The sequence below is a fragment of the Neomonachus schauinslandi genome, chromosome 11, assembly GCF_002201575.2.
Source record: "Neomonachus schauinslandi chromosome 11, ASM220157v2, whole genome shotgun sequence".
In the NCBI taxonomy this organism is placed as follows: domain Eukaryota; kingdom Metazoa; phylum Chordata; class Mammalia; order Carnivora; family Phocidae; genus Neomonachus; species Neomonachus schauinslandi.
This window is the reverse complement of record NC_058413.1, coordinates 93,737,011-93,760,791: the sequence shown is the minus strand read 5'-3', so window position 1 is coordinate 93,760,791 and position 23,781 is coordinate 93,737,011. Positions and strand designations below refer to the sequence as shown.

General features: G+C 45.4%; 1 protein-coding gene across 1 annotated transcript in view; it reads left to right on the top strand.

The window, feature by feature from the left end:
* SORL1 (sortilin related receptor 1) overlaps positions 1-23,781 on the top strand; it is a 148,640-nt gene that overhangs the window by 32,573 nt on the left and 92,286 nt on the right. The window contains exons 6-11 of the mRNA XM_021696254.1: positions 4,034-4,214; positions 13,804-13,905; positions 14,948-15,117; positions 20,237-20,429; positions 22,982-23,099; positions 23,281-23,354. Coding sequence (XP_021551929.1) covers positions 4,034-4,214; positions 13,804-13,905; positions 14,948-15,117; positions 20,237-20,429; positions 22,982-23,099; positions 23,281-23,354 — 838 coding nt within the window. The remainder of the gene's footprint in view (positions 1-4,033; positions 4,215-13,803; positions 13,906-14,947; positions 15,118-20,236; positions 20,430-22,981; positions 23,100-23,280; positions 23,355-23,781) is intronic.

The window sequence follows — 23,781 nt, the reverse complement described above, 5'->3', positions numbered from 1 at the left end:
AGGTCAGATCATGTTGTTCCTCTCTCTACTTTGAACTCTTTATGCACCATCACTTCTCTCAGATTAATGCCAAGCATATTCCTGCCACAGGGCCTTTGCACTTGCTTTTTTCCCTGCCTAACTGTTCTTCTTCAAGATATACTTATTGCTTACTCCCTTATCTCATTCAAGTCTGCTCAAATAACACTTTCTAAATGAGGCCTATCCTAAGGATCCTATTAAAATTGCAACTACTCCCCTGTCATTTCCTGTGCCCTGATCTGTTATTTTTTTGCATAACACTTACCACATTCTAATATGGGATTATTAGGCTTATTATTTGTCTTTCTCTCTTTGATAGAATGAAAGCTCTACAAAGGTAGGGGCTTTGGTCAGTTTTGAGCACAGATATATCTCCAGTGAATAAAGCATTGAAATTGTAACTTTGGTAGAGATTGCCAAATCTATGGAGACTGTTAAATTTTGCTCTCATCTCAGTAACATAGAACTGTGCTTCTCTCCACAGCCAATGTGTTAGGTGAGACAGGGTATCTCAGTATAGTCTTAGTTTGAATTTTTCTTATTATGAATGAGTTTGACCATCTTTTAACAGCTTAAGCGTCATTTTTATTTCCTTTTTTTTTTCTTTCTTAAAGATTTTATTTATTTATTTGACAGAGAGAGACACAGCGAGAGAGGGAACACAAGCAGGGGGAGTGGGAGAGGGAGAAGCAGGCTCCCCGCGGAGCAGGGAGCCCGATGCGGGGCTCGATCCCAGGACCCTGGGATCATGACCTGAGCCGAAGGCAGATGCTTAATGACTGAGCCACCCAGGTGCCCCGTGTCTTTTTTATTTCTATTTTTATGACATGTCTTTTCATGTCCTTGGCCCTTTTTCTGTTGAATGGTTAGTCTTTTTATTGATTTCCAGGAGCTCTTTGTATATTTGAGGTTAGGCCTTTGTGACACTAGATACCACATGTGTGTGTTCATTTATAATTCTCAGTTTATCATTTGTGTTTTGAGGTTTCCATGTGGTTTTTAGTCCTCATTAAATGCAGTGGTACATACTGTCTGTGCTTCTTTTAGCTCTCTGTTTGCAGAGGAATGTCTTTGAGTTGGTATTGCTTCCTTGGTGAATGAGGACAGTGAAGATGGGAGGGAGCCCAGATGTAGAGGGGTCCTACAGCTGAGTATCTTCAGGCTCCATTGGACTTCCTTTTCAAAGAGACGGCTGTTTCTGATCCTTTTGTTTTTTTCCTTGGACCCAGGTTGTATTGTCTTAGTGAAATTCTGACCACAGTCTTGTCCAAGTATAACCTCTACCCAAGGAGTACCATTAGAACTTCCTTTTGCTTTATATGTGTCTTAAGGGGACAGATTGGGCTTTCATCTGCTTACATAACCATATATTAAGAGGGCACACTAGCAGGATGACTGAGTAAAGGAACATCACATTGGGGAATCTGTATGTTGTACTTTTGCCTCTGTGCACATATGCTGATATCTTAGGGGAAAGGCCTGGCCTATCTTATTTTAGATAACTACGTGTCTGGTGTCAGGGCATTTCAGGCCATTTGGAGGATTTTCCCCTAGGATTTCCCATGATAAGTGAGAGTGTAATCTAACCTCTCTAAGAATAACGGCATACATTTATTCAATAATGCAGGGCAGCCTGGGAGCAGCAGGCGTTTGGAAAACCAGTGGTCTATGGAATCCAGAGCTGGAGATTGGCAAGGTGGGACAGTGGAAGGGCAGTGGGGGAGGGACTCAGGGGTGCCTGGCCGAGCACCATGGAAGGGTTGTAGGTGAGGCCCGGTGAGGACTGCTGACTGTGCTCACAGATGGAGCAAGGCTTGGAATTTTCAAACAAGGGCCAAGAGACCAGACCGTAGTGGAAGCTAGCGATGGCCAAGTAGCCGAGCTTGGAGGCGGAGTGGCTCTCAGAAACGGGAGGTCCACAGCGGGATCACGGAAGAGAATTGGGAGGGAAGTCGCAGCTCTTTCTATCTCTAGATACTGCTTTTGTTTAGGAAAAGAATAGCAGAGGTGAGCTCAGTCTCAAAATTCTCTGAGTGAAGGTCCTTTCCTCTCTGCCTTTTTAAAAATATCCAGCAGCTTTGTTTTAATTTGCATATCCTCTAGGGTAGAGGAAGTACTTTAATCAGTACTTCTAATTGTGGAAAAGAAGAGAACATGCCACCACCCCCACACATACGCACGCAGAGCGTCTGATGATGAGCAGTTGTCTCCTGCACTGGGGCCAAGCCTGCTGGCTTCTCCAGTGCTCTGCTTAGACTCCAGATTGTGGGGCCAAAGTCATGCCTTTTGGTTTTCTATTTCTTCTCTCCCCCTTCCTTCCTTCTTTCCTTCCTTCCTCCCTCCTTCCCTCCTTCCCCCCTTTCCTCTTTCCCTCCCTCCCTCCCTCCCTTCCTTCCTGTGCTCTTTTTTTAAAATTTTTTTAAAAAGATTTTATTTATTTATTTGACAGAGAGACAGTGAGAGAGGGAACCCCGCTGAGCAGGGACCCCCCCTGATGCGGGGCTCGGTCCCAGGACCCTGGGATCATGGCAGACACTTAACGAGGGAGCCACCCAGGCGCCCCCCTTCCCGTTCTCTTGACAGTATATCTTTGAAGGAATTTTATATCCGAGCCTTCATTACCTTGAGAGCCATCATGCATATGTCACTCTGCAAAGACAGGTCCAGAAGTGAGTCCTGCCTTTCCTTGGGTCATCCCTGCATCCTCCCTCTGAGGCTCTCCTCCTGATTTTTCCCATGTGCTGAATGGTCTGCCTGGCCTGGTGTCTTGTTGAGCATTAGGATACCTGAGGCAGAGTAGTCCTCCCTGCAGCTGTTGTTGGGGGCCTTATTTGGGGGAGACTCCTGTTCTGAGATTCTTCTTGAGGGAGTTTGATCAAGTCAACCTTAGAGTTTTCAGTTTGGAGTAGCCTTTGTACTGTGGTCCACGGATTCAGTGCAGCAAGATTCATTTCAGCTGGGAGCCCTGTAGGACAAAAAGAAATATAAGACATGGCCTTTAAAGGCATCTGTACTCTCTCGAGGAAGCTCAGACACATTATGGTGAATAATAGAACACAGTGAATAAGAAGCACCACTGTGAATAAGAAGCACCATTGTATAAAGTCACGAGAGTGATTCCAAAATCCACCCACCCAAAACAGTTTTCTACCTTTGTTTGAAACTCACATAACATTAATACATAAGGCTTGAAATTGAACACTGCACAGGTACATCGTGGGTATTGGGAGGAGGGAGGAGAGCTTTGGGGGAGGGCTTCCTGGAAGAGGGGCCTTGAACTTGACCTCAGAAGAGTAGGATTTCAACATGCAGGTCAGAATGCACGCGGGGCGGGGCGGGGGCCTCCCTGCAGAGGGGTGCTCTGTTGACGGAGCACTCCCTGCAGTGGGGTGGGGGGAGAAATGAGCTCTGAATTTCTGAAGGACATCAGGGAGATCAGTCCATGTGAGAATGAGTTTGCAAAGGAGCCTCGCAGAACATGACTTTGCACTGGTAGGATGACTCCGGATTGCACGGGTCAGCGACAGTGGCCCAGGACGGACAGACAGAAAGGGCAGGGCCTGCTAGCAAGATCAGGCTCACTGGTTCCTCGTGTGGTTTCTTCTAGAGCTGTTCTGAGAGCGTACGGGCCTGGGAAAACACACTCCTTCATTCTCTGAGGTTTACAACTTGAGGTCAGAAACTCACTGACAGCCTCAGGCAGTCCCTTGCTTACTGATTCCAAAACACCCCACCTTTTACTTTTCCTTCTTTTTGCTCATCTCAGGCACGGCCAAGGCTTGCCTTGAGTGACACCCAGGGCACTTTGAAGAGAGCAGTAACAACATCAACACTTGACAAATGGCGATCACTTTCCCTCCCCACTGAACCGAGGAGCAACCAAAGGGCTCTGTTTGTGGCAGAGAGCATGGGAATGTGTCCCTCAATTCCAGCAGGCTGTCTGCACGGCAGAACCTCGGTGTCTCCAGTTGCTTAAACAGAGTGATGATAGAAACCGCTCTCTTTCCTCTAGGGGTATCGATCCCTATGACAAGCCAAACACCATCTACGTGGAACGGCACGAACCCTCTGGCTACTCCACGGTTTTCCGAAGTACGGACTTCTTCCAGTCCCGGGAGAACCAGGAAATGATCCTGGAGGAAGTGAAAGACTTTCAGCTTCGGGACAAGTACATGTTTGCTACAAAGGTGGTGGTAAGTTGAAGGCGCTGAGGAACATGGAAACTCCTTTTGAGTTTCCTTTCAGAGGTTCGGCATTCTGTGATGGAGCTGGTGAGTTTGAATATGCAGGGAAGGGGTCAACGTGCCCCGGGGAGCTTGACTGAGGGGCACTGGATATAGATGGGCATTCCCGTGGGGCTTGGATGGTCCCAGGAGGTCAGAGGAGTGGAGAAGCTCAGACAGCCACTCGGGATGTCTCTGGGCTCTTGGAATGTGGTTGTTTCCTGGTAGCCAAGCATCCTTGTCAAACACGTGTTTCTTTGACATCCCAATTAAAAGAACACAGAAAGGAGGGGTGGGGCTCTGTGGCAATTTGCTTTAATCTCGCCGCCTGATTTCCTTTTGGATTAGGCCAATGTCTTTGGGAATTTTGGACACATGTTAATTTCCATGGCTAATAGAATGTGTAGTCATTGGCTAGTGGGAGTTAATGCTCTAAGAAAAGCAGTGATTAAGCTTCCAGCTGTCAGTAAGTAGCTTAACTCTCAGCCTTTGGGAAAATCTTCCCCTTGATTTGATGTGTTGGATGGAGCCAGATGCTGGGGAGGTGGGGGGAGGCTTGCTCATTTAAAACCAGACTTGATTATTTAACAGGGCTTGCCTTGTGACTGTCTCAAGTTGCAAGCGGCGACTGCACTGCCCTGTGTAAAGGAACAAAACCGTCCCAAGGAGAGCAGGTTGGGCCGCTATCCTGGAGTGCCGTAACTTATTTTCTTGATGGGGGCCATTCCCTCCTTGACCTCAGGCTCTGCAGACGGCCGCTGGTAACTGGCAGGCGCTTTGCTTTCTGTCACAGTTAACCTTAGGGACTAAAATCAGGTGTAATGTTTTCCTCCAGATTCTCACTTAAAATATATGATGGGTAGCTGGCCCCTTTGGTAGGATTCCAGGATAGAGAGAGGACCTCCCCAGCAAGGAAAGCAGAGAGTAAGGTTGAGATGAGAAGAGAAGAGAAGATGTGGGTGGCTTAAAGGCAAGAGGGGTGCCCCATTACATACTTTGCAAAATGTTTTTTAAAGCCACTATAATTATGGCAGTTTTTCTTCTGTCAGGCTATTTGCATTGGGTCAGTTGCTGGATCATTCCTTTCCTGCCTTGCCTATCACTTTCTCTCTCTTTCTCTTACACACACACACAGCAGCTCAGAAGGCAAGCATCCTTGGGTTGCCTCAGGCAGGGTTGTGGTGAGGAGGGAGCGCAGTGTGGAGAACCAGGCCTGAGGACTGGTACCTTGTGACATCCTCTTGGCAGTCCCAAGGTCCTGGTTTGCCTCTCATCTTTCAGTGTTCCTGGGTCTTTTCTGTTTTAGTTCCTTGGGCCTGAGTTTATTTATATGATTTTAATTTCTTGATTCTAAGACACAGTGACTGATTCTTAGATTTGCCTACTGACTGATTCGGGGCTGAGGTGGAGAGCCGTTGTGCATTCCTCTTATGCCTCTTTTTTCTGGATCTCACACCCAAGAGCTGAAGAAATATCCCAGTGGGAGCTTTCTGAGCCCTCCGTTCCACCCTAATGGCTATGTCTGTTCTCTCGCCATGGCTGATATGCAGGGCGCTGGGAACAAATTTATTGTTATTCCTGGCCAGTGGTGAGATCAGGGGCTGTGTCTGCCTTGTTCATCACTGATGTGGTACCCAGTATCTTGCACAATGCTTGATACATAGCAGATGCACAGTAGTTGAATGAATGCCATCTCTGCCCACCTGATTTAGAAAGCATAGGCCAGTAGATTTTTTAGGGGAGTGGTAGGAGGCCTTAAATGATTGTTACTTTCTTGGTCAATTCTCACCTCTCTGTATGGTTTATTTATTTATAGGATATTGGTGACAAACCTGTAGTTATGTGTTGGCTTCATCTTTCAGCACATGGATGGGCCACCGGATTCCAGGGTCAGTGGTGTTAGCTAGAGACTCTAGGCCAGATGAGGTAGGCCACCACATGGAAGTGTTTCTCAAATTGTGGTCTTAGGAGCAATCTCAGCACCATCACTCAAGAGCACTTGTTCCAAAAGCGGATTTCAGGGCCCAAATGCATTTTTTTTCTCAGCATCCTTAGGCTGCCTAAGAATCTCCAAAATTTGAGAAGCTCTTCCCTGCGGTCTTCTGTATGCAGAAGCTTTTGATAATAGTCAGTTCTATCATCAAAGGATCATTGTAGATTGGATGGGTTGATGATGGGAAGAGACCCAACCGGCTGTGGATGATAAAATGAGTGTTTTCCCTCTTTGAATTTCTTCCTCTTTATTACATTAGACTGCTGAGCCATAAGGATAAACAACATTGGCCTTGGTTGGATAACCATATTAGTAGGAGTACTGTGAGGTCTGCAAGTGTAACTTCTTATCTGGGGTGTGCTTAGCACTCAGGCTGCCTGGGTTTGGGGAATTCTGAGGGACCTTAATATTAAATGGATTCAAATCAAATTAGGAAAGTCAAGGAGCTAATTGCAAAACCACAGAAAATTGGTTTTGGGTGATTAACTCTTTTGCTTTTTTCCAGTACCATGAACGATTATAATTCTTTGCAAGTTAGCTCTTTAGAACATGTGGGGACAGCCATCTGGATTCTGGACTGGAGCTGGTGTCTGAATCTTCCGAATACCCCTGTGCCCTGTTAGTCTGGCTCTTATTTCATATGTGCTTTGTTTCTGATGCCCTTTGATTTTTTTTTAAAGATTTTATTTAATTATTTGAGGGGGTGGGGAAGGGGCAGTAGGAGAGGGAGAGAGAGAATCTCAAGCCTAATCCACGCGGATCAGAGTGCCCGATGTGGGGCTCGACCCAACGACCCTGAGATCATGACCTGAGCTGAAATCAGGAGTCAGTTGTTCAACTGACTGAACCACTCTGGGGCCCCTCTTTAATATTTTTTTTTTAACCCAAGTTTAATTTTTATTCCATGTTTTTTGACATGACATTCACTTACTTAATAGTCTACATCAAAATGATAGGCCATTGAGGCAGCAAAGAGGCACTTCTGCAAACTGGACCAACATTGATTCGTTAACTTGGCAATAGACAGCTGTTAGGTTCTTTCTGGTAGATATTAATAGTTGCCAGAATGTTGGAGGTAAGTGAGGGCTAGCTGCTCTTCTGTAGCTTCACCACCAGCTTATCATGAAAGCCAGGTCCACACCTTTCTTGCACAAATGTATGTCAGTAAGCAAAGACCTAATGTATGGGCTTGATGGCATCTCCTCTCTTCTTCTAGGTGATGCAGACACAATGTTCTAGAGCAGGGATTGGCAAACTATGGCCCTTCACTTATTTTTGTCAATAAAGTTTTATTGAAACAGCTATGCTCATTTGCTTACATGTTGTCTATCACTGCTTTCATGTCACAGTGGCAGAATTGAATAGTTGCATGGAGGCGGGATGGCTCATAAACTTTAAAATACTTCTATATGGATCTTTACAGAAAACCAACCCTGTTGTAAAGGCAAGATTTTGTTACCTTTTGAGTTGGCATCAGGCAACCAGAATCCTCTCGTGTAAAAGCTTGATAAGTCGTGGACATTACCCCTAAAAGTTCAGGTTACAGGCCTCCTTAAATTGTTATGCCCTATTCATGCCAGAGTGTTATCTTCAGGATATTATGGCCAATTCAGATATCTTGCATGCCACTGATCTCCCAAAAGAGCTCATTTGTACTTCCGCTATTCTGACCAACCAACCACTATTGAAAACCAATTTCTAATCTTCATTATGCTAATTTAAAGTCTCTAATGTTGGTAGAGATAACAAGAAAACTTAGTAATCATCTCAAGATTGTGGGCTTCTCTATGAAAAGTTAGCTGATCACAATTGGAATGTGATTTTTTTTTAGGATAACTGACCAAAACCAAGCTATTGACAAATTAATTATAACGTTACTTAAATGTATGTAAACATAAAGCTAGGTATAAACACTTAATGCATATAATTTATAGGCAACAATAAAACCCAAACACATTATGAATAACAATAAAACCCAAACATTATAAATAAAGCTATAATACCAATAAATTTAATATTAATTTTTATAACAGCTGTATTGAGATATAATTCCTATGCCATAAAATTCACCCTTTTAAGGTATACAGCTCAGTGGTTTTTAGCTTATTCACAAAGTTGTGTAATGCTTATCACTATCTAATTCTAGCGCCTGCACCCCCATTCCATTCCCCTCCCCTCCCTGCCCCTGGCAACCATGAATCTATTTTCTGCCTCATAGAATTGCCTATTCTGGACACTTTATGTAAAGAGTATCTTATGCCATGGGACTTTTTGTACCTGTTTTCTTTCCTAGTATAATGTTTTCAGATTTCATCTGTGTTTATTACGGATCATCAGAATTAATGGGTCTTTAGGTCCACTGCCTCTCTCTTCTGCCGGTTCAGATCTCTTGTTGAACGCCTCTGGAAATTTTTTTCTTGTGAGTTATTGTCCTTTCCCACTCAAGAATTTGTATCTCTATAATTTCTGTTTCTTTAGTGATACTCTCATTTAGTGAGACTGTGTTCTCATGCTTTCCTTTAATTCTTGTGACATGGTTTCTTTTAATTTTTTGAACATATTTATGATAGGGGATTTAAATGTTTTGTTTGTGAGTCCAATATCGGGCCTTCCTCAGGAACAGTTTCTATTGACTCTGTGTGTGTGTGTGTATGTGTGTGTGGTGTTTATGTAGGGGCCACACTTTGCTGTTTGCTTGTCTTACCATTCTTTTATTGAAAATCAGACATTTTCGATGATATAAGGTGGCAACTGTTTATATCAGAGTAGCCCCTTCCCAAAATGGTTTTTGTTACCTTTTCCTACTGTTGCCTGTATTTGTTTTGTTTGTGAGTTTCCTTCATTAATTTTGTAGAGTTTGCATTCTTCATTGTGTGTGGCTATGAAATGTTTGATAATTAGGCTTCGTGGTTAGCTAATGATTGAACAGAGATTTTTCTTAAATGCATTGAATCAGTACATCTGGTAGCCTTTGCTGAGGGCCTTTGAGCATGGGTGGGGGGCCTGCCTTTAGTGCAATCTACAACTCTGCCTTAGCCTTCAGTTCCTGCTTCCGTAGACCCAGCCATGAGTGATTAGGCCCTTTTCGCTTCTCTTCTGAGCATACTCACAGCTCTTGCGTGTGTGACCTTGTAGAGTCCCCGGAATATTTCAGAGCTTATTAAGCCTTTTGTGAGTTCCAGGTGCCATGTCGCTCTAGCAGCTGCGATGTGAAACACTTGTCTCTGTTTCCATAGGTCTGTCTGTGCAGCGAGCTGAGGCAGGTTATATGTAGAGAAGACCTGAGAATGCAGTTTCAAGCTGGCCGTGGCAACAGTCTGTCCCCTCCATTGACCGCGCGGCTGCTGGTTTTCACAGTTCCCGGAGCTGCGAGGCTGTGGGTTTCCGAGGCTACCGCAGAGCTAGAGCAAAGGGGATGGGACTGAGGCCGCAAAGCCGGCTCTTCTTGCTGAGCTTTGACACCGTTCTCCAATAAGTGCTCTTTGGGTTTTGGCAAGCCTTTATTTAATTTTTTGAATTCTGAAAAAGTTGACTTTGAGAATTTTTGTCAGTGTTCTTGTTGCTTTTCGGATGAGTGGATTTTCAGAGTTCCTTCCTCAGCCGTTCTTGACGTGCTTGCAGTGAATACTAACTTTGTGAAACTGTTCATTATGGACGTTTTCAAATCTATATAAAAGCAGTTTATACTGATAGGACTGCCACAGGTGCCCTCATTCAGCCTCAATATTATTTACATTTGCTAATCTCTTTTCGGCTGTGTACCCACTGGTTATTTTTTTCTTGGAATATTTTATTTTTATTATTATTATTTTTGAAGTAGGCTCCACGCCCAGCATGGACCCCAACATGGGGCTCGATCTCACGACCCTGAGATCACGACCTGAGCTGAGATCAAGAATCGGACGTTTAACTGACTGAGCCACCCAGGTGCCCCTTTCTTGGACTATTTTTAAAGCATAAACATGTATAAATAAAATATATATAAAATGTTATCTATAAATATTTTAGTATAAACAACACTAATGTGGATGATGATGTTTTGCTGATCCCTTGTCACTGTCTCAGAGGAGAAGGTGGGCGTGAATGCTAGAGCCTGTTCTGGACTGTGTCCTTGTCCGCCACGTGCCGCGGGGTCCCTCATTCTCTGGCCACTGTTCTCCGTGAAACGTCCGATTGAAGAGCTCACTGTGACATCCTGTGGCCTTCACTTGGCAAGGATGTGTCATTTATTTAGTTCTCTCTGCTCTTTCCTCCTTGACCTCTCGTTTCCTTTGGTATAATCTCAAACATAAATATAAGTGCACTTTTTGAAATCCAGATTATTCAGCTACTTACATCAATTTATTTTTCCTTATCGGAATGAAAGCACCAAATGAAACAAAGATCTTATCTTACATTTTCCGACCCTAGAATACCGGCATAACTTGAAGCATTGAAATACCTCCTGGACGCTGGTGAAAATATTTGTGCTGGGAGCTATATTAACTGGGATAGCCTTTCAGGAAGGCTATTTTTTCTGTCAAAAATGAAAACTTTGACCTAGGGGTTTTAAGAATGGCATCCTACAGATATTCTTGTGTAGTTCTGGGAAAGGTAATATATACAGGTATATTCACTGAAGAGTGCTTCTGGAAATCATGTCAGAGCCCATGAGCTGTTAAATGAAAGATGCCTAAGAGACTCTGTTAATGAAGAAAGTTGAATTGCACAAGGATATTTTTATGTGGAAAATAAAATTACATGTAGCAAATTGACATTGTGTTCAATTACTGGTAACAGAGTAGAAATAAAAAGTGGCTTAACGAATACAGAAACTTATTTTCCTCTCCTCCATGCTGCCTGGAGGTAGGCAGTGTAGGGCTGGTATGTTGGTACCCTGGTACCCTGGGGGCCCAGGCCTCTCTCTGTTCCACCAACCTGACTAATGATTTCCATCCTCACCGTTCCCTCTTGGTCTAGGACATCTATACTAGCCTTTGAGTCTTTACAGGAGTCAGAAAGAGTAAGGACAGATAGGCCAAAATAGGACCCCTTCCCACTGATTAAGTCCCTTCCAGCAGCCTTCCTAGAAACCCAACACACCACTTAGGTTTACGGGTATTGACTGGTACTCAGTCACATGGCCACATGCAGTTATGCAAAAGGTAGAGAACCTCAGTGGTTTATTTAGGGTGGCAGTCAAGATCCTGTTGCTAAGGAGGAAGGAATAATGGATGTTGGGTAAGTGTAGCATCCTCTGTCACTATATAAATATGCTTAGGGGTGATGGTACAGAACACTCCTTAAAGACCCCATGGGAGCCTGTTCCCTTTTACTCCCTGGGGAGTAGGATAGGAGGAGTGAGTAGAGGGTAGGGAGCAGAGTGTCTGCATTTTACTTTACATCTGTCTGTACTGTTGGATGTTTCTTTCTCATGAGCACGTTTTACTTTTGTCCTTGTGGTAAAGAGAAACTCAATCACCACAACAACCCGTGGCTCATTAAGGAAAGTATTAGGAGCTTTTGATACATCTATCTGACAATCCACAGTGTGCTACAAAATTGTTAATATGTTTCTTGGTGGCAAGAAAGTATTACAGTGACTCCTTAGGGGTGAACCTGAATTGTCCAGGCTTAGGAATTATTGTCCCAGAAGGAAGTGGGATGCATGTTTTTTGAGGTTTCTTTTTTTGTTGTTTTTTTGGTTTGTTTTGAGGTTTCTTATGACCTTTGTACTCTGACTTTTGCATCCATGGAGGAAGACTGGCCTTGGTATGAATTCTCAATTCTCGTGCCAACCAACAGCACTCGTTAAGAATGCTTAACTAATGATGTACCCCCCCAGTGTCACTGAGAAAAGTGGCTCCTTTCTAAGGTTTAACCACAGTGGGAAGAAGTGAAAAAGTATAAAGCATTGAAGTATGTTTTTCACGGACATCTGTGTATTCATATATATTTATAGGGATTTATATAGGGTAACTTACATGGATCCTCTGACCTTTATAAATAGCTATAAAATTTTATTGACTTAAAGAGGGCTTTTGGGATCTACGCCTAACAGTTTTGCTGGGTACTGTTTTCTCATTCAGGTGTAATAAGTTTTACATTTTTATTAGATCCATCGTTTCCTGCGGCCCCATACTGAGTACAAGCTATTACCATGGTTTTCCATGTGCCATTTTGGAAAGGCCGTCTTTTGTACCTCCCTACCTGGCTTCTTTGAAACAGACTACTTTTAGCCATTTGTTTGAATATATGTGTGTGTGTATATATATTGTTTGAATATATGTGTGTGTGTATATATATATACATATATATATACACATATATATATGTGTATATATATATGTATATATATATATATATAATGCTCAGATAAATCAAGAATAACTTCAGGTTCGTTCATCAGCTTGCTCTTCACATAGTGTTTATTGGGCATATATTAGCACAGGGGATTCGGTTCTATTATAGTTAAGAGAAATTGGTATGTTTCTTACTTTACAGGAATTTAAAATCTGTGGTAAACAGTAGCAACACCATCAAGGATAAATGAAGCCAAATGAACCCCTTCTGGTTGGCAATCCCAATATTCCGATCAGCTTAATAGTCATGTGTGTGATTATGTCCACATGATGGTGTGTGTCCCTTTCTGTCTGGATAGATGTGCAACATTTTGCCTCAGTTCCCAGTCCCATACTTTCAGAGCTGGAAGAACCCACACTGAGCCTTTACGGTGCTGCTTATCTTTTTTTGAATCATCGCCCCTTTTGAGGATCTGGTAAAGATTGTGTACCCTCCCCGGCGGGATGAATGGGTACATCTATACACACTGTTTGCCTTTGTATTTATAGGATTCCTGGGCCATTGACAGCCGTCGACAGAGAAGTCCCGAGCCTAATCAGCTTCTCAGTTTTATAGATGAATAAATTGAGACTGAGAGAGGCTTAGTGACTTCCTGAGGTGTACAGCCAGCTCTTAATCTAGTGCTTTTGTACACATTTTCGAGATTCCAGCAGTGCTCTAGTATCTCTAAAACACAATGTGACAGGGCCGACATCATGCCCTACCGAAGAAAACATAACGCCAGCAAAAACGTTCATCAATGAGAAGTATTAAAAGGTCGCAAAAGAGAATCAGCGAAAATTCCCTCAGTTCTTTGTGCAAGTTAAAGCCCTTGAATTTGAGTATCCTTGTAACCTGAAAATAAGAGAGAAAGAACAAGGGGAATGGGTTTTATATGCACTGCGTGTGGCTGACCTCACCCTGGGCAGGTCTGGGGGCTGCCTGGCTAAATCTCCACCCCCCTCCCACACCCAGCTTCAGCCACAGTACTGTTTGTCCTTCGTCCTCATCTGGCGTTAGGGAGTATCTGGTACCTGTTGCAGACCAGGTGTCCTGGATCAAGCGAGTACAGCCCGAGCTGTGGAGTGAACACGGATGTTGCAAAAACGTGCATTTGCAGTCACCCTGTGTTTCGTGTTTTTGGTAGAATTGGAGGGGTCTGACACTTCTGTTTCCTTCTTCACTTATTTGGAGTGGCTGTAATGTGGCACCATTAACTTTTTTTTTTCTCCTCTTCCTGGGCAGCATCTTTGGGGCAGTCTGCAGCCATCTTCTGTCCAGCTCTGGGTCTCCTTTGGCAGGAAGCCCATGCGAGCAGCCCAGTTTGTCACGAGACATCCTATTAATGTGAGTGGGGTCTGCTTGGGGGTGGAAAGAAGTGTTAATGTCCGCATGCAGGGGTCAGGGGAAGGGTGTTGCAGGGACGTCCTTCTGGGTAGATAGATCTTTGATGGAGGCTCCCTGAAGTCCCTTTCTAGATAGGTCCCTAGAGAGAACCATTATGCTTTGGGCATCTTGGTCTCTTTTTTTTTCCCTCTTCACTGTTCAGAGTGCAGCCGGATGGGAGCCTTAATTTGCTTTACGTGGAGACGGATGGGCAGAGAAGTTTGAGACTAGAGTCAGTGGGCTCAGGGTGCCAGTACTGAAGGAATGGGGAGCTGGTGACCCTGAGTTATTTGTTTGGGACCTGCTCTGTTGCTTACAGTAGGCGGCTGGATTACAAAAGGGGATAAGAGCTGGGTCCCACCCTTTTAGAAACACAGGTTGGAGACACAGAGAACCAAGCAGAGGAATAAACCATATATAGTCCAATGCTTGGTCCAAACCATATATAGTCTGTGTGTATGATGACGTAGATCATAGGAAGGATCCTGGTGGGCTGGGGTCATCAGAGAAGTGCCCACAGGTAGGAGGTGGCATTTGAAGGCCTTGCCACTAGCAGTTGGTGTGGTGGAAGGTTGGGAGCTCAGGTGGAGAAGATTCTTGTCCATTCTTTGCTTTTTACAGCTTCCATCTTCCTTTAGTACCTTAGAGGAAAGGGAATGCACATTAATGTATATCGTACTTGGTACTAACAATAGACCTCATGGGAAAAAGAGGGAGACGTTATGAACTAAACTGAAGTGTTTAGGTCATTTATGGAGTTCGGTGGCCCCCTCTTTTGGGCCCCATTTGCCAGGAAGCAGCTTGCTTCAGCTACATGGCGGCCTCAGCTCCTCCAAAAAGAAAGTTGGCCGAGCTTTACAGGGATTTGGGAAGCTGTCTGTGGGCTCCGGGCCCATACCTCTCACTGGGACATTTGGAAATCATTACTTTAGTGTGCATAGGGAAAGCCCACTGCGCATGTGGGTCTTTTGACTTGTGTATTTTTCAACTTTTGATTCCAAAGGAATATTACATCGCAGATGCCTCCGAGGACCAGGTGTTTGTATGCGTCAGTCACAGTAACAACCGCACCAACTTATACATCTCGGAGGCAGAGGGGCTGAAGTTCTCCCTGTCCTTGGAGAACGTGCTCTACTACAGCCCAGGAGGGGCGGGCGGCGACACGCTGGTGAGGTAAGGAAACCATGGGTCCCTGGCCCACAGTCTCACGTCAGTACCACCTGCACCCTCCAGGTGGGTGTTTTTCAGCATCAGCTGCACATTTGGGTTCCACTGGCGAGTTGCCAGAAGCCCTGATTCCTGATGTGTGGTTTAACCAGTTTGGGGTGTGGCTGGGCTCTGAAGGTTTTACAGAGCCCTCCAGGTGACTTGGATGTGAGGCCAAGGCTGAGCACTGCCGCTCTGGGTGACTTTTAGAGTCACAGCCCATGTCAGCCAGTCCCCGTCTGGCTCTGGGGTCTCTGAGCCAGTGGGAAAAGGCACTTGGAAAATGTCAGCTCAGGGCAAGCTGACGTGGGGAGCCCTGGGGGCCTTGCCTCCAAGTGACTCGGGTTCATTGACATTTTTTTTTTCTTATTGCAATTGCAAATATTGCTTTGTGGGTGTCTGTGGAAGGACCCCAGTGGTACCCATCCTTTATCAGGACATCCTATGCTTGGAGTTGTTTTGTTGTACTGGACGTTCCGTGGGCTGTGGAGGAGTCTGGGGTTTGGGAGGGATGAATGACCCGTGACCCTCGAGGGCCAGGAGGGCATTTATTCTCACTTGTCTTGTGTGAGGCGTCTGACTGTGATGAGGATCGCTCTCTGCTCTGGGAAGGAGCCGTCTGCTGGAGCTGGTTGGTGGGCTCCGGGGTGGGGCTCTGAGGCCATGACCTCCAGGGCACAGGCCGTGGCACTGCCGTCCACGGTCTCTCGTCATGCTGGTGATTTATGCAGTCACCAGCTCTTTCAACAAGAATGCTGTTGCTCTGGGCCAGCACTGAGATCATGTGTCCAGCCACGAAAGGTCAAAACAGGGTCCCTGTTCCGTGGAGCTTTCGTTCTCCTTGGGGGAAGACAGAACATAGACAGACGTGTAATATGCCTGGTGGTGGTGAGTGCTGGGAGGCAAAGTGAACCCAGTTCAGAGGTCAGGGCAGTAGGAGCCTGTTACTTCATTCAGGCTGGTCATGGGAGGCTGTTCGAGGATGGCGACATTTCAGCAGGTGCCTGGGGAAGGGCACTGCAGGCAGAGGGAACAGCATGCTCAGAGGCTCTCAGGTTGGACTCTGTTGGTTTATTTTAGGAGCAGTGAGGAGGCCAGGGTGGATCCAGCAGCTGGAGGAGGAGGGAGAGAACCCAAGGGGCAGCATCTAAGAGAGCAGAGCTCAGATTGTATAGGGCCTTCGAGGGCATGGAAGGAACTTACTTTTTTCCTAAGTGGGATATGGAGGGTTTTGACCAGAAGATGGACATCATCTGATTTAACCTGTTATATTTTTTTAACCATTGAAAAAGTTGTGAACTGCGTGATATAAAGGAAAGCACATGAAACATAAATGGACTTCGTTATCGGAAACTTCAGACGAACACTCAGGTGACCTGTGTTTTAAGAAGCCATCCTCAATGCTGTGTGCAAAGTAGACTCTTGGACAGGAGCAAGAGTGGGAGCAGGAAGCCTGGCTGGGGGAGTGTGATGGAAATCCAGCCGGCGGGGATTGCTGTTGGCTGGGCCCAGGGCGGTAGCGGGAGAGATGACGGAAATGGGCAAATTCTGATGGTTTGTTGGTAGATTTGCTGCTTCACTGTGGAGAGTCAAGGGCCCGCAGCTGCTTGGGCTCAGCAGTGGGCAGAATGACGGCCAATGCCAGGAGCACCCCCGTGGGCTGAGTCAGGGAGTCGGGGAGGGCTGGATGAGGAGCAGGTGTCAAGGGAAAGAGCGGGGCCTTGGGTTTGGACTCAATAGGACCCGAGGGGAGAACTTTCTACCTGGTCTATCTCTGATAGTGCTTTTCCACACCCTGTTTTGGCTCTTTCGGAGGTATGTCCTATTTTGTGCCTTACTTTTTTTTTCCCCTCCCAGTATAGATTCACGAGTTATTTATTATTCAGTGCATGTTAATGTGTTGTAAACCATCCTTACCGTGATTCAGCCTCAGGTTTTTCTGGTTTGGTCAGTGGCAGCCTCTTTGGGCTGGCTCCTGTGTCCTTTTTTGTTTTTTATTTGTTTTTAAAGTAATTTATTGAGGGGAAATTCACAGAACATTAGCTTAACCATTTTAAAATGAACAACTCGGTGGCATTTAGGGCATTCACAGTGTTGTGCAACCACCAGCTTTAATCTAATTCAAAAACATTTTCACTCCCCGAAAGAAAACCCCTTACCACTAGGCAGTTTCTGGCCCTTGTCTCCCCTCCCCCCGCACCCCCCTTCGGGATATTCTGTGTAAACAGAATCACAGCATAATATTTGACCTTTGGGTTTGGCCTCTTGCACCTTTCATATGTTCAGGGTTGGTCCACATGGAGCGTGTGTTGGTGCTTCATTCCTTTTTATGGGTGAATAATATTCTCCTTACTTTTTTAATCAAAATTATGAGCCATTATTCCTCAAGCCTTTCACAGACTCTGATTTTTTTTTTTTTTTTTCATGTCTGAGAGCCTCTGGCTATATGGAGTGGATAAATCAGAGCTTGCCAGAGGTTTCCAGATCCTCCGCGTTTGTCGGGTATTCGGGATGGGTATCTCGTGACTGGGCAGAGCTCGAGCCAGAAGCTCCCCAGGAAGCAGTAAGCTCAGTTAGGTGACCATGTGGCCCTCTCATAGATGCCCACGGCCCTTTCTGTGGTCACAGAGGACGCCCCTGCCCTGCCTGGGCGTAGAGTCCAGTCAGGAAACTGGAAAGAGGTTTATGTCTACGTTCACAGACCCGCGTAGGCTCAACCTTCTTGCTGTTTTCTTCAGGCTTTATCTCAGGGACTGAAGATCTTCACAGGGGCTCGTTTGCATGAACTTTTGTCACCTGCTTCTGCATCTCAGCGAGATGAAACGGGTTAAGGGTGAATTAGCAGATTACGTGGGCAGGCTGATTTGAAAAAACAAAACAAAACACAGCCCTTCTGTGGTATTTGAAATGAGTTGTTCTTTGAACTCAATAGGCAAGTGTGGTGCCAAGGAACCCGTCCTAATTTGCTTAGAGGACCAGAGAAGGAATTCTTAACGGGGGTGCTCCTGGCATTGGTGAGATGTGCCGAATAGAAATCTCATGGAAAGCGGTGTCTGCATGGAGGACCAGGTGTGGAGAGGAAATGTCAGGCCCGGTGGCGACGCATCTGAGGAAGACCTGCTGCTGGGTTGTGCGGTGCAAGGCGGGCTTGGGTTCTGCAGGAGGGGGGCTCAGGGGCCCTGGGGCGCTGGCTGGGGAGCAGGGGACAAGTGCTTTTCGTGAGGGCCGGTGAGAGGAAATGTAAGAAAAATGGATGAAGAGAGGGCAGTTAGGGTGAGGTGGATTGTCGCAGGACCACAGAGGAGCTGACAGGACCGTCTGGGGAGCGTGTGAGGCACAGAGGACAGGTTTCTGCTTGGAACCGAAAGGCAAAAATCCAGGAGAGTGACTGGAGGGAAGAAGCAGAGTTCATCTAGCTGAGAGAAGGCCAGACCTCCCGCGTGTTTGAAGGAAGCCAGCAAACCTGACGGTGGCGGCTTCGTGATGATGGAATCCAACGTGGGATTGCTGAGATGAACAGAGAGCAGGAGGATGATAGACCTTCACCCGATTTCTAAGGAAGCAACTGAAAAATAACTCCGGTAGACCTAAGGAAACCACACGTCAGAATATGTGGTCTCAACACCAGTATCTTATTTAGGGTTTTGCTCAGTCTCTCAGTCTGAAGTAGCTTTGTCAGTGCTTTTAAAAAATTTTCCTGGGGCGCCTGGGTGGCTCAGATGGTTAAGCGTCTGCCTTCGGCTCAGGTCATGATCCCGGGATCCTGGGATCGAGCCCCACATCGGGCTCCTGGCTCAGTGGGGAGCCTGCTTCTCCCTCTGCCTCTCTCCCTGCTCATGCTCTCTCTCTCTCTCTATCTCTGGAAAAAAAAAATTTTTTTTTTTTCCTTTTCTGCCTCAGAGATTATAGTGTGCTTCTTTCTGTCTGAGAGGCAGAGCACGCCTCCAGGTCAAGATTTGTACAGTGGATAATGGAAAAAAGCAGTTCTATGATTTTTTTTTTTAATTAAAATTTTTTTTTTTTTTTTTTTTTTTTTTTTACAAAGCCCAGTGGCTCAGAACCCTTCTAAATAAAGGACTTACATCCAGTTTTAAAAGCCACATGTGAACTCCAGTTAGCACTTCTCAGAGATCTGTTCCATTTGTAATGTGTGGACCATTTCAGGGCAAAACTGCTTCCCAGTGAAATCAGTATCCCAGCATAGTAGTTAGAGGCCCTGGGAGGGGCTTAATCTCTGTTTCACTGTTAACAAGTATAACCTCAAGCTTCTAGACCCACCCTCGCTCTCTATCCTGCTCCCTTGGGTGGGGATTCTGCTCTGCTTTCTGAGAGGAACCCTGTGGGCTTCGGTCTGATCCGGGCATTGGATAATGAGTCGTAAGCGTGTGGACAGTGGCTGGGGAACCCTTCACGCTGTATTCCTGCGGCTGGTAAGCCCCAGCGCTTTGACTGGTGTCTGGCAAGTCTGGCTTACTGTTCCCTGTTTGTTGAGGCTCACTGGAGGATTTGGGGTGAATTCGTCAGGGAAGAGATAGATGTGACTCTCTCATCAGCTCTGTGTGTTGTAGTCAGCATTCTGAACTCCCTGCGTGGAGTTATTGATCCGATAAGCATCTTGGCCTTCAAAGTTAAAACACAATCACGTTTAAAAAAAAAAAAAGAAAAGGAAGGAGAGGAAGCTATTCATCTATAAAAAGGAAAGGAGTACTGATTTGTGTTACAATATGGGTAAACCTTGAAAATATTATGCTGTGGGAAAGGAACCGTAAAAAAGGCATGTTTCCGTGTATGTGAAATACCCAGAATAGGCAAATCCGTAGTGACAGAAAACTCAGTGGTGGTTGCCAGGGCCCGGGGTGGGCAGACGAAAGGGTGAATGACTGCCGGTGGGTACGGGGTTTCTTTTTGAGATGAGGAAAACATTCTGGAATGAGATAGTAATGCGGGTACAACACAACATTGGGAATGTGCTTAACGCCACTGAATTCTGTACTTTCCAACAGTTAAATTTTATGTTATTTACCATAAAAACATACCAAGGGTATATCACCTCAGGTTCACAGCTGTTTATTTTCTCTTACTGTAGGTATTTTGCAAATGAGCCGTTTGCTGACTTCCACCGTGTGGAAGGGTTGCAAGGAGTCTACATTGCTACTCTGATTAATGGTTCTATGAATGAGGAGAACATGAGATCAGTCATCACCTTTGACAAAGGGGGTACCTGGGAGTTCCTTCAGGCTCCAGCCTTCACAGGATATGGAGAAAAAATCAACTGTGAGGTAGAGATGCTTTCATCTTGTTTGCGTTTTTCATACAAATCTTTACCTGTCGTGCTACCCTTACGGTTCCCAAACTCAACACCAGGGCACCTAGGGTGCCATAGTGAACTCCCAAGGGCACTCTGGAATGCTTTAAATTTTTGAGGGAAACACGAGATACTTGGTATTTGTTGGTCATCATGGGAAGTACCATCTTGAGTTTAGTTCCGAGTTTCAACATGAGTTCATGCTGAATTTCTTTGGAAGACGTCCTGTCTTTGTAAAGCTGGATTTCCTCGCAGTTGATGTGATAAAAAGCAAGTGAGAAAATCAGGGTGGAACGGGAGATGACAGTGGTGGGATCGAATATGATTCTAAACTTAGAGAAGGTGCGTAGTACTCAATAGGTGCACACATCCCGTATTAAGTAACTGTGGTAATATTTAAGGGTGAAATAAAGATTTTGTTTTCTCTCCTTCTCTTTCTCTGTGAGTATGTGTGTATATCCACATATGCACGCATACTATTATTTTGAACTGCCACTAAGTTATTAGGACATGTCTACTTATTAAGTTGTGTGGTCTCAACTATGTAAAACAATAAATGTTGGTATTCTGGTGTGAAGCTGCTATAAAAAATTTATGGGGACACCAATTGTGCTGCAAAGCAAGAAAGTTTGGGAAACTCTGATGTAAGCTTTTTAGTTCTGTGGAACTTTTTAAAAAAAAATGCCTTCCTGAATATAATTCAGGATTCTACAATTTTCCCAATCTGTGGCTCCATCTGAAAAGCTGAGAATACTAAAATGTATTATTTGGCCTCAGGAAGTGTTCCCACTCACCTCAGCAGCTCTGTTCTTATCCCTCGGATGAACATTCTTTGGACTGAGTTCCTTCCTTTTTGCCTCACCTAAGGGATCTGGGGTATGTAAGGTAGGTAGGCAGAAGGAACTCAGAAAAAAAGTCAAGTAGTAGTAATTTTGGGGAGAACTGTAACATTTAGTTAGACAATTACCTGATTTTTTGGAATTTTAAATTTTGTTTGTCCATGATTAAGTATGTTGACTCTCCTGTAGCTGTGACCCCTGGGAAAATTTTTTTTGGAGACTCTTGCTCTCCACGGACTTCTTGATTACTCTTCCCTATTTGGCAACAGGTGTGGACTTAGTACATCAAGTCTAACTTTGGAAAGAGGCAAGATATAAGTAGACAGAGACAGATACATAGGTGCTTCTTTATTCCGGAGTGGCTTCTAGATTTTGGGAGCTCCGCACGAGCCTGTGTGGATGGGGGTGGCCTGCTTTTGAGCATGCTGTTGGGGGTCTGAGCCCTAGTTAAATAGAATTAATGGTATTGTTAAAACTCTGCTTATTCTCCTGACTGACCTGTTTATTTATGAACTATACAACCGTTGGTGAGCTTTTAGTTTTTACCTGTGATTTTAGGTGGTGAAAGAACAGGTCAGTTGTCACATATTTCTTTGAGACCCAACCTAATTTGCTCCAGTTTTCATTTGCTAAACTGTGATGCTAGCAAAATGGACATTTGCTAGAGAGATCCTTTTGTTATAAAAGTAAGTGTATGTAGCAAAACCATGTCTGTTTTTACGTGTTCCCATAAGCACACAGAGTTACCCTGTCTAGAACACCAGACGAGACTGAATAACATTTGACAATCACATTCTGACCAAGAGAATCTGGCATGACCACACAGCAAACAGCGTTGTTTGCACAACTATTACAATCCGAACGTAAGTGGCAGAGGCCAGTTTGAATGACTTGTTTTGCAGTGGACACAGCAGAGCTGGTGCTTTGTACAAACGCTGACCACTTAAAATCTGTTTTAATGTGGATCCTTTGGTGTTTCTGTCTCCTATGTGGTACATCTGGGAGCTTATCCGTGAGACTTTATGACTTCTGATTCTTGGTTTTTCCTCTGATGAAATTGCTTATACTGTATTTGAAATCTATCTCTACGGCCTTATTTTTTAAGTCCCACGAAATCATTAATTCTCTTTAGTGCCGAGTCACGTGAGAGTATCTCTGGGTAAAACAGAGGGAGGGACAGCTTTCGACCTCCTTGAGTGGACACTGATTTCTTTTTTTTTTTTTTAAAGATTTTATTTATTTATTTGAGAGAGAATGAGATAGAGAGAGCATGAGAGGGGGGAGGGTCAGAGGGAGAAGCAGACTCCCTGCCGAGCAGGGAGCCCGATGCGGGACTCGATCCTGGGACTCCAGGATCATGACCTGAGCCGAAGGCAGTCGCTTAACCAACTGAGCCACCCAGGCGCCCAGAGTGGACACTGATTTCTAATAGCTGTTCTCTGAGAGTCTCAGGAGGACTGTTTTGCTCGTATTGTTCTGTTTTCTTCAACAAGAGGCATTTATGTGGTTCAGATAATCATGTCCGCCTGGGGGGCCGTGGGACACAGCTGGGCCGTGAGTCTGGGTTCCTTTGGGCCAGATTTCCTTCTGTGTGTAGCTGTCCTGTCTGCATACAGGCCTCCGCGTTTTGAGGCAGCTGGTCGTGTCCTATCACGTGCTGACCGTGCCTGGAACTTGTGTCCCGCAGCTCGCCCAGGGCTGTTCCCTCCACCTGGCCCAGCGGCTCAGTCAGCTGCTCAACCTCCAGCTCCGGAGGATGCCCATCCTGTCCAAGGAGTCCGCTCCCGGTCTCATCATCGCCACTGGTAAGTCCGCCGTGCTTGTCCCCGCACCGGGGGTTAAGCTGTGCTGTAGCAATGGCTCTTTGTGGTTTTGAGACATCTTTAGTTGCTAAATATGCCTCAGACTTTCTGGTTGGGCAAGGTATCTGACATCTTCTTTGACCTCTTCTTGAAATGAAAAGTAATGACTCCCCTTGCATTTTAGGTTCGGTGGGAAAGAACTTGGCTAGCAAGACGAACGTGTACATTTCTAGCAGTGCTGGAGCCCGGTGGCGAGAGGTCAGCTTCCCGCCCCCACCCCCCCCCCCCGCCTCCCCAGCCCCCATCCCCCACCCCCCAGCCTCCAACCTGGGTTCTGGTTTGTCGGAGAACATGGTCATGCCTCCACCTTTCAGGAACACGTGTGGCCCGTGGTGAGGCTGGTGGCGCCAAGTATGACTATAAAATTAAAGAAAGGTACCCAGAGCCACACGTGAGCATCAGCTGCACTGATTTTGTGTTCGCACCTTGTAAGGTGGGCTCGTGATGTTGCCAAAAATATTCTTTTGAATCAAAAACAGACCTTCTCTTCCCCTCATGTCTGTGAATTTAACTAAATGCTCCAAGAGGACAAAGCAATGTCTCTTTGCTTAACTTCTTTACCCCTAGAACCTAGCAGTGCTTGGTATGGAGTGGGCACTGCGTAAATATTTGCAGAATCTATCAG